General features: G+C 32.2%; 1 protein-coding gene across 1 annotated transcript; it reads left to right on the forward strand.

Moving 5' to 3' along the window:
• Positions 1–1,842: 1,842 nt before the first annotated feature.
• On the forward strand, positions 1,843–8,865 carry LOC124848850 (diacylglycerol kinase 7-like). Its single transcript, XM_047326663.2, has 13 exons — positions 1,843–1,987; positions 2,101–2,524; positions 2,923–3,045; positions 3,452–3,589; positions 3,672–3,757; positions 4,038–4,125; positions 4,709–4,784; positions 5,387–5,469; positions 5,638–5,708; positions 6,791–6,868; positions 7,451–7,538; positions 7,691–7,807; positions 8,428–8,865. Exons 2-13 carry the CDS (start codon positions 2,189–2,191, stop codon positions 8,587–8,589), a joined length of 1,446 nt encoding a protein of 481 aa, XP_047182619.1. The 5' UTR covers positions 1,843–1,987; positions 2,101–2,188; the 3' UTR covers positions 8,590–8,865.
• The last annotated feature ends 2,499 nt before the right edge of the window (positions 8,866–11,364 follow it).

Here is an 11,364-nt window from a genome sequence, read left to right on the forward strand (position 1 = left end):
ATTCATAAACTACACATTCCTATAATTCTATACTATTTTTTTTAAAGTGAGATCAGACATGCATTAACTCTAACCCCCACGTTCATTAACTCAAACCCCCACATGCAACAAAAACTAAAGTGCAAAACTTAAATTCTAAAAAGCATGTTTGCTATGATCTATATGGATAACATTACTCTAAAATCGACACATTCCTAACATAATCATAAAAGGGGATAAAAATCTGCTTAAAATAACAAGTAAGCAAATTTAAGGTTATAAATATATAATGCTTCTATCAATAAAAAAATATTTTATTTTTTTTATTTATAACTCATGACATAAAATAAATAAATTATCCATTATTCATTAATTTCAAATCTTTTATATCCATAAAGCTATTTTTTTAACAAACGAAAAGTTAATTTTTTTGTTAATGATTAAGATTGTTTACTACGAACATATCCAAATAAAATATTTAGAAATATTTATAGCTAAATTAAGTATAGGAGTGAATATGAGGTCATTTATATTAAACATATCACCCAACTCGTATAAAAGTGAACTAGTTTAAGTTATGTCAGATTTGACTAGATACAAATGAAATCTAATATAATCTAATTATATTAAATTGCGTTAAGTTAAAAACAAATATGAAATGTCAAAAAAAAAAGGCAAAACATCTTTATCACTGGCATACTTTTATACTTAATGAAAAATAAATGATGTATTGTATTTAGATATCATACACGGATGGCCTTATTTCTCATAAATAATTGTTTATTATTTTTATTTTCACCATAAACAAAATTGATTATTCATCACCATCAAATTAATGAAAATACGTTCTACCTATAAGTATAAAAAGGCGTTTTTTGTTTTAATACAGCTCACACTGGAAATTTTAATAGTAGAAATGAATAATTTTCAGTTTTGAATAAAAAACTAATTATTTATTTAGCTACTTAAGTAATAATGTCGCATTATTGTTTTATTTTAGTAATTAAATTATTATGTATTTGTAGTATAATTAGTAAATAGTTTCAAATTTTTTTATTACATTTAGCAAGTAATAATTGAAAAAAAAAATTGGTGAACTTGATATACCAGATATAAGTATAACACCAAGCCGGTTTTCTAAAATATGATAAAGTGATTTTTGTTAACATTATTATTTAAAGTTTTAATATCTAAAAATATTAGTTACAGTGTATTTGACATTTATTTTACAAAATTAGCATTCTGCAAAATTGTGGTATATTTTTTAATAGGGAAAGATGGTAAATTAATTTAGGGAATTTGAAATAGTTGAGTTGGCAGCCAACTCTTAGGAGCATTAGTAAATCTAAATTACAGTTATTGTTTAACTAAAATAGGATTGCGATTGTAGATATGACCTGTGTTGTTCTGTGTCGAAGACTCGTTTTTGACCAAAGAAGAACAAGTTATACATATAAACTCTACATCAAAGAAGAGTTTCCTCTGTGAATTTTCTCTTGTTTTCCGCGAGCCACCATTCTCAAGAGCACCATGCAATTGCCCAGCCAAACGCTCTTGAGTAATGGTGTGCTCGTCAACACACACTGGAGATTTGAGAAAAAGATGGATGGTTCAATTAAAACATTGCTATCATCCAGCAATGAAGAGAAACGGTACGCGTATTATTATTTATCATTCCAGAGAGTTACATCATTACAGCAAATAACTGGTTAAATGTTACTATGCGTCTAAAGAATTTGAAATGGAGTAGAGAGTAATGATGAACGAAAAGGCATGTGTATGGTGGGGACGTGTGAGTTGGAGAAATAAGTCCTTTTTTGTAAATAGCGGTAAAATGAGGGGCCATTTTCCCCACCCCACAAGAAAAAGCGTTCCCACAACGGCATTGCCAAAAATTTTATTTATTTAGTTTTTGAATAAAGTATAAAATTGGCGTGCTTCCAATCCAACTCAAATTTACTGGTTGGACTTTCTTCTTTGCCTGCGCGCTGGAAATACTGCCTTGAGGGTCAAGAGTTGCTTCACACATGCACTTTTTTTCTTTTTGTTTCAGTATTCATAAATTATGATATCATAATAAAAATATAAACTGATTCCTCTTTTGATTTAAATTTTGTGCAGAGTGCAGACGAGAGGCGAACCAGAGGGTTTGCCTCAAAGAAGAAAGGAATCCAGTGGTCGCCGAGAGAAAAGGACAGCGAAGAAGAAGATGGGATCGCCGGCGACGACTGGTGAGACGAATAAGATAGCGGTGCGGTCGTCGATTGTCGAGTCGTTTCGCGGTTGCGGTCTGTCCGGGATGCGAATTGACAAGGAAGAGTTGAAGAAGCAACTCACCATGCCGCGGTACCTGCGCTACGCAATGCGCGATTCCATTCGTCTTCAGGACCCCGCCGCCGGTGAGTCCCGCTACATTAACCGCGCTGACGGCGAGGATTCCGCCGCCCCGCCCTATCCCATGGTCGTCTTTATCAACTCCCGCAGCGGCGGCCGCCACGGCCCCGCTCTCAAGGAGAGACTGCAGCAACTCATGAGTGAGGAGCAGGTACTGCTGCTGTAAATTGCTTGTGCGTGTTTAAAATTTCGCTGTCGCTCTGTCGCTCTGTCGTTAGAATCTATGTTTTTTCGAATCACTTGTCGCTAAACAGAGGAAACCGTGAAATTAATTGGATCTTGTTAATGAGACGCTTAAACTTCTGAAATGAGAGAAGAAGTGTCATTATGAAGGATTCTACTGGTTATAGACAATGCAAATGTTTTGAGAATCACCGTGTCCTGTTACGTAACTGTTTTTATTTTTTATTTTTTATTTGTCGCGTATGTGAAATTCAAGTTAATCTGTAGAAATGGTTTCGTGGTTCGAATTTTTACTTCCGTTATTATTTTCTCTATAACTTTGTTCGTCTTTACATGTCGTGATTGTTGTTTGGTTGTACGGTGCAGGTATTTGACTTATCAGATGTGAAGCCTCATGAATTCGTACGGTATGGATTGAGTTGTCTGGAGATGTTGGCGAGCCTTGGTGATTCTTGTGCCAAAGAAACTCGTGAAAGAATTAGGGTTATGGTATGTTGATTCGAGAACTGGAACATGCATTACAATTCATTCATATGGTATAAAGTACAGCGTGTGATTGCTTAAGTTGTCATGATTCTTGCACCACATATCGATCTAACGACTATTTCCAAACTTCCCGTATTTGGTTTCTTTCCGTTGTGCATTCTTGATTTTAAAAAATGGAAGTTATTATAATTAGAAAAGGATTTGTTACTTATTATCTTTTTCCCTCCTAAATTAAACTGAAATAGATTAGGTATGGTTGACAAGTGATTGGTTATGTAGTTATTTCTTTAATTTCTAAGTTACAAATGTGATTGATTACACATAATGGGAATTGTTGTATGTACTGGATTCAAATATTTGATAGGATATTACTATATTTTGGCAATCTCAAAACTGGTTGATTCGGCAGGTTGCTGGAGGTGATGGTACAGTTGGTTGGGTACTAGGATGTCTAACAGAACTTCGCACACAGGCTCGAGAGCCAGTTCCTCCTGTAGGGATCATACCGCTGGGGACAGGCAATGACCTTTCTAGGAGTTTTGATTGGGTAAGCCTCCATACACCCGGAAACAATGGGTTAAATGAAAGTTGGATCTACTGTACTAATCTGTCTTTCTGATATTCTTCAGGGTGGGTCATTTCCGTTTGCATGGAGGTCTGCTATTAAGAGAACTCTTCAAAGGGCTAGTACTGGGAGTGTTAATCGTTTGGATAGGTTTTGTGTATTTTGAATATAGTTTATATGTTTTTTCTTTACTGAGTTAAGTGTGATTGTGGATATGAAGTCACAGAATAAAATGAGTTTGTTTTTCAGCTTTTGCCATCGTTAGTTTTAGATAGAGTATGACGACTGTAAATTAAAATTATTTGTGCGTCTTCTATATATGAACTTTTAGAACTGTGGAATTTGGGTTTTATAAGGAGATATAGTTTTATTCAGTTCTCTTTGATTTGCTCACATATATTAAATTGGTATAATATTTTTTAAATTGCAGTTGGCGAGTTTCACTTGCAATGCCAGAAGGCACATCTGTGAAGCTACCGCACTGTTTGAAGCCTACAGAACAATTCACTCTTGATCAGGTTATTGTCTGGTTTCTCATATCATTAATGCGTTTTAGCACTGTATATGAATTGGTTAGGTTTGTTTTGCTTGTTTTTCTTGAGCATAGAGTATGTGGTTCCCAAATGCACACATCCTTCATATATAGGAGGCAGATTAGGTCAGTAGTAATCTTTGTTTCCCAAATCGACGTCCTTCATATATAGGTATCAAAGGATTAGATTAGTAATAATATTTGGTGATATTTCAAGTTTTTCCTAAAATCCCAACTTCTTACCCAAATAATGAATATTTTAGTACATACAATGACCCATTGGTTATTTTTATGCTATAAATTTTAATCAAGATATACTTCTGTACAGCATATGCCCCATCATTTTTTATACAATTGGCTTTGTCAAGGTCTTTCTAGAGTGTCACTCCTATCGAACTTGATTCTTTACATGATGGTTGTTTCAACTTGCTATTTACTGTATTTTTGGATAAGACTGCAAAATATTTAGTTCAGCATGCAACTTTTCCCACTTTTTTTGTGACTTAGTTTCCTCAATTGTTGCTGTTGGGGAGTTGTAATATGCAATTTTCTGTGTTGGCTCTCTGCAGAGCTTTGAAATTAAAGGAGCACTACCAGAGACAGTTGCAAGTTATGAAGGCGTGTACTATAATTACTTCAGCATAGGTACTTCAATATGTACATTAGTAGTATTATAGTGGTGACTTTAATGAAAATTTCTGGAGATGATATCATGTCTATTTTAGATTTTTAGTGCCTTAGATCATAGTTGAGATTAATCATTGAGAAAGAAGTTACTACATTATATGTGATACTATATATTAGTTGTATGATGTGTTATTTTAAAACCAAGTTGCTCCTATTGATGCATCCTAGGGAGTATTGCAAGAATGGAATTACTGACTTATCATGCATCCTGCTCATATTTTTAATGCCTTATCATGCATGCTGCTCACATTTTTAATGCCCGAAGTTTGGCTATTAGGCCTACTACGACTATTTTGTGTTACAGTGGCTTCATATGCTTAAACAAGATTTGACCATGACATTGGATGACCCACTGAACTTAACTGAGAATTCCTTTATACCTTAGATTTTTTTATGTTTTCTTCACCTGTTTGAGTGTGTATGTTTCGTATGAGTGATGTAGAAACTTAAGATGCTACAAGTTTTGGGTGGTTGATGGAATGAAAATGTTTTCAGATAGCTCAATGGAATCTTTAATCTGTATTTACAAATATTCATAGAATATCTTCTTATTTCTACAGGAATGGATGCCCAAGTGGCTTATGGCTTCCATCATCTACGAAATGAAAAACCTTACCTTGCAAGCGGTCCAATTTCAAATAAGGTAGGTATTAAAGCTATTAGTGTGTGACGTGTTTTATTAGTTACCTTCTTTCTTTCTTGCTTTAGTTTACTTAATTAGATGTTACAGTTTTTAAATGGGAATGATATAATAGTTTATGGTCAATAATGGATTGTGATCACTAATAAATCCGTTTCTTTTTGGCTTCAGATTATATACTCAGGATACAGCTGCACACAGGGTTGGTTTTTCACACCTTGTGTTAGTGATCCAGGTCTAAGGTATGATATGCCAGCTAAAGTTGTTTTATTCATGTGATAAATCAGGAAAAGCAAAATACTCACACGATAATTTTATATTCTTGTTTTTTTTTTTTTTTCACATTACTCTTCATTAGAAAAAATAGAAAAAAGAAAAGTCTATTCTTGCAACAATAATTATTCTTTTGTTAGTGTAAAGAATTGGAAATATGAATTGACAAATGATCTTTTACTTGAGAATTAAACTATAAAATAATTTTAGAGGGCTTGATTGATCCCTCTCATATTCTTCTATTTATAAAAATAAATTTGTAAGAGTACATGATAATTAGGATAATCTTAGACACAATATAATCATGATAATGAGAGTAACCCTAGACACAATATAATCATGATAAATAGGATAACCCTAAACACAATATAATCATGATAAATAGGGTAACCCTTGACACAATAGAATGATGATAAATAAGATAAATATCCTAACACTTTTCAACCCATACTTCTGACGGGTTCTCACAACATATGCATGTTTTGTGTCTGTTTCTCTATTATTTTTGTCTGACCCCACTTTTTCAATGACTAGAGAGAGACACAATATGCTCCAAAACATGACCTTGTCATGTGAAATTTGTACATGAGAGAATGCATAATCCCATCTGTTTAACTTGACATGATTTCACCTTTTGAGTGGAAGCTGAATATAATTTTGCAGTACTGCTGAAAAATAGAGAAATTCTCCCCTTCAATTTTTTTGCCGTTGCTTCTTATAAACACAAGATTGGATAATTTAAGTTGAGAAGAGCCATTTCACACTCCACCATGCATCGCCAATTTGATTATTCTTCTGTGTCTAGCATGAGTCTTGTGTCTTAATCTGTTTTGCGACAAATAAGTAGAATAATGTCTTTGGATTTATGGTGATGTGCAGCTTCTTTCCATTGATTTCATACGAGTTATCATGAGAGATGAACTTGTATTATGATTATTTATATTGAAAATTAGACATGTTATTTTTATTTTGTAGTAAAGGAAGAAGACTGACTTAATAGCTAATTAGAATATTCCTCATTGCTATAATCATAATCATCCTCTGTCATTAGGGGACTTAAAAACATTTTGCGGATGCATATCAAAAGGATCAATAGCTCAGAGTGGGAGCAGATTACAATTCCTACGAGGTACAATTCTCATCTATAGTATAATTGTTGCTGTTGCATATTATAAGTAGTAATTAAATCAATGCTTTCAAGACAGGCTGATGATAGGTACCAATTAGAAATTATTTAGGTTTTCGTTAGTAAGGGAGTTGGTTTGGTTAGTTGGGCAGGCTTAGTATAATAAATAAAGCGTATGGCCTCTAAATAAAGAGGTGGTTGAGAGAGCAATTATTTTTCAAATGGGAAAGTGTGAAGTGAGCAGAGTTGCAGTGTCTCGAATATGTTGGGAAATCTTTTATTTTGTATCTTCTAACTCTAATGTAAGGCTGCTACTACAGTGGCACCACAATAGGGATTTTAGGTCCATTAACAAAAATTCCATCTTTTGCTTAGATTCTAGAATACTTCTATCCAAGGAATCCTTGTATAGTACCATTTGTAGTTTTGGAAGTGTGCATTTCTTTGTCGTTCATATAGATTTTGAAAATTTGAATTAGTTAAATTTTACTGCAAAGTAATTTAGCAAGAGTCACAACTCAATATCTCTTGTGAAATTTTTGTTTTGTTCCACTATTCATGACGTGGTTACGTTATTCCTTTCAGTGTAAGGGCAATAGTAGCTCTGAATCTTCATAGCTATGGAAGTGGGAGAAATCCATGGGGTAAACCAAAACCAAAATATTTGGAAAAGGTATGTTGCCTGAGATAATACCTCATTAAGATGATGATATGAAAGCATCCAATCTCGTGTTCCTTTCATTTATAAAAAATATCTAGGGATACATAGTTAGGGTTATTCCAAATTAATTGTTTGACTGAATAGACTTTTTGATGGGATTTCAGAGAGGCTTTGTTGAAGCTGATGTTTCCGATGGGCTTTTGGAAATATTTGGTTTAAAACAAGGATGGCATGCATCGTTTGTCATGGTTGAACTGATATCTGCAAAGCACCTAGCTCAGGTACCACAATTTATTGTGTTTGAGTGAATTGGATACCTAGGTTCCCTGACCTGACTGCTTTTGTCTGAGAGGTTAACACATTCTAAATAATAACCCATTTGCCTTGGTTTTTTTATCTGAAGAGTCTCATACTGTTCTGCATCTGTGTTGATCGTCTTCACTTCTATATGACTAATAGAATATGGAAAGATCTAGTTATAAATGTCAGATTTACGATTTTGAGCACCTCAACCAAGAAACTTAGTATATCTTGATTCCCCGCTCAAGTGTTTTTCTGAGAAAAAGGTGGTGAGAAAAAAGCTAGCGGATTGGAAATTCAATGACCATATGTCAATGAAACAAATATATACTGTAATTGACTATTGAATGATGCGGCCTGATTTCTTATACGACTTGTATGTTGTGTTTACCACTAAATTCTAACTTTTCACTTTCAACTTAAATTTGACAAGTGAAAAACTTTCTCCCGTCTGTCAGAGTAGAGGGGGTTCGTTCTCTTTTCTTTGTATGAAATTTGTTCGGCAAGTCTTGATCTCCCTTATTCTTGATATTGTCTTTGTTAGTGATCAATACACCACCACTGATTTTCATGATTGTTCAATTCTATTTATATCTTTTAGGCTTCAGCTATACGATTGGAAGTGAGAGGTGGACGGTGGAAAAATGCCTATATGCAAATGGACGGAGAACCCTGGAAGCAGCCATTGAGCAAGGAGTTCACCACATTCGTGGATATAAAGAGGGAGCCTTTCCAGTCACTTGTTATCAGTGGGAAAAAGTAATTCTTAGGTGGTTGACTTTTCCACAGCTGTAATTCATGAAAGGCTTTTATATTATATGCAATCTTAAGAATTGGCTGTCCGATACATGGAAAGTTTGCTGTTGTATAAAATAAGTGTTTTTGTTCTATTAAAATCTTGTTTATGCTTAGTAAGCATAATTCTTTGATGGTTTACATAGCTGGTGGTAGTCATGGAAGGCATATGTATATGTAATCCTGAGCATTGGCTCTCCATTATATTTGTATGGAAAATTTGTGGAATTTTTTTTTTTGACTATTGACCTATCCAGTTTCCATGATCTTTGAAGCTAGTTATTGTCGGGTTGTCTAAAAATTATGCGGTCGAAAGGAATTTATTTGGCAGGAATGTAATATTTAAGATGTCAATTTATATTATGGTGTTTACAGAACTAGATTTATAGAAATTTTCTGGTATAATTTCTATAAATTTTTATGAAAACGTAAAATAAAATATTGTTTTCTTAAGCTAAAACTAGACTATAGATAAAATTATTTAATTTAATTTTTTTACATATTTTTCTCTTTTGAAAGTTATTCAAATGAGAAATGAAGATAGTTTTTTAATAATATAGTTGAGTTCGAGTTATTGTTGAAACTCAAAAGATCTAGAAAGATATTAATTTAATAATAGTGTCAAATGATGTGTGTAGGAAACGTTATATAAATTTTATCGAAAATATTCATAAATCTTAAATACTTAACTATAGTTCTTATGATTGGACCGGGCTTATCAGTTTGATAAAGAACCAATTTCTGCCCAGTTAAGTCGTGGTACAAATAAAGTGATGTACAAAATCAATGTCAAACTTTCTCCACACGGTTCGAAAACTTAGTCAACAAATAAATTCATCAATTCAAAATTTTAAATTTTTTCTTGAAAAAGAAATATCAATCTAAATCACTCAAGTTTTATTGCTTCTTTTCTAATAGTTTCTATTAATCAAATCCTATATCATAATATATATCAATAGTATTTATTGATATTTTAACAAATTTCATTAAAAAAATTAGAATGGTTACATAATATATATATAGAGATCGAAATTGCGTTTGTAAAGTGAAAAGTCTGTCTTATTTCAAAATTTCACTTTCCAATTTGTTAAACGATCTTAATTAAACCTTCTAGATTACGCTCATAAATTTCGTTGACCAATTCTTAATCATCCTTCTCTTTAATTTAATTTTGCAAGTTTTATTTATTTATTTTTATATATATCTTTTCATTTCTTCGATCCTCTTTCTTTTCTCTTCCTTATCACACATTGAGTAAATAATTATTCAAATTAAGATTTATTTATTTTGATTTATTATTTTTAAAACGTAACTAAACGTCATCCGTTTGTGTATTAACTTACCACTCAACAACAAAATATATATTATTTTTATATTTGTAACAGCATCATTTTTTTTAGCAAATATATTTTCCAACTTTTTCTATTATTTTAAAATAGTAATAGATATTTTCGTCCATTGCTCTATTTAAATAATTATGAATTTAAAATCTTTATTACACTAGTACTGGATCAAGGTTAAGCTGAGCTAAAAATTGATATTGATGGGTTCATGTTGAAGGTTGAACAAATTCGACTTAGCTAAAAGGTTAAGACGAGTTAATCAAAATAGAAAATTGAGATAAGTCCATTTAGATTGAAAATTGAAACAACTCAGCCTAAGTCGATGATCAGATTGAAGGTTCAGCCCAATTAACGGAGGCTAGAGGTTGCGACTAATTGGTATAGGCCAAGAGTCGGGACAAGTTGACATAACCTGAAGGTTGAGACGAATCGGCACTAGTCAAACATCAAGACTAGTCAACATGACTTGAAGGTCAATATGAGTTGACCCAGACATAAAATTTGAACAAGTTAACTTGAGTTGAAGGCCGAGACTAGTCTTTTTACATTAACTCAACCACATTTATCATGACTCAATACTAATTTACACAAAGTGACTCGTGGGTTGCTCCTACCCCATAGAACTTTGTTACTATTTTGGCCCTAAACTTTTTCTTATGTGAGCCTTTTGTGTCTTAATAGTTTTTTTGGTCTTGACTCATATAAAACAAAATCCCTATGGAGTAGATCAAATTGACATGTGTAATATTTATTTAACTTTTTAGTGTTTAGAAAATGTTATTAGATGGGATATCCTTACTTTTGTTCTCTTCCATTTTACAACTCATTTTAATAATAAAATATTATATTTACCTAATACAAATAAGGGTTAAATATGTTTTTAGTCCTTAAACTTTAATGCGAAATTAGAATTTGTCCTTGTCTCAAATTTTGATACAATTTGGTACTTAAACTTTAAAAAAGAATAGATATAATCCTCTTTATCCAACTGTGTTAAATTTTTTTGATGTGTTAAATACAGTTTAAGCTAGAGACTGAGTTGTTTACATCATTTGACATGTTCTAGTTCAAATGTCAGAATAAAAGATCATTTAATAAATCTAAAAAAATTAATATTGTTGGGTCAAAAGGACTATATTCATTTATTTTCAAAATTTGAAGACTAATTTGTATCAATGTTTAGAACAGGAACGAATTCCAATTTTATGTTTAAGTTTAGGGATTAAAAACATGTTCAATCCTAAAAATAAGAATAAACAAAGTTTTCAAATAAAATAATATCATGTATAATTGTTAAATGAAAGTATAAAAGAATGGTAGTATCAAAATTAATGTGTTAGAAGATTCCAAAACATAGAACATGATTTCAATTTCATGTTTGATGTATTTTATAATAAATG

The sequence above is a fragment of the Vigna umbellata genome, chromosome 1, assembly GCF_029865625.1.
Source record: "Vigna umbellata cultivar VRB3 chromosome 1, Vumbellata_1.0, whole genome shotgun sequence".
Taxonomy (NCBI): domain Eukaryota; kingdom Viridiplantae; phylum Streptophyta; class Magnoliopsida; order Fabales; family Fabaceae; genus Vigna; species Vigna umbellata.

Excerpts from the sequence above, each read along its gene's own strand:
- LOC124848850 (XM_047326663.2), top strand. The coding sequence starts at position 2,189 with ATGGGATCGCCGGCGACGACTGGTGAGACGAATAAGATAGCGGTGCGG. Across the intron at positions 3,590-3,671 it reads TTTCTAGGAGTTTTGATTGG|GGTGGGTCATTTCCGTTTGC; the intron begins GTAAGCCTCCAT and ends GATATTCTTCAG. Across the intron at positions 4,126-4,708 it reads AACAATTCACTCTTGATCAG|AGCTTTGAAATTAAAGGAGC; the intron begins GTTATTGTCTGG and ends GGCTCTCTGCAG.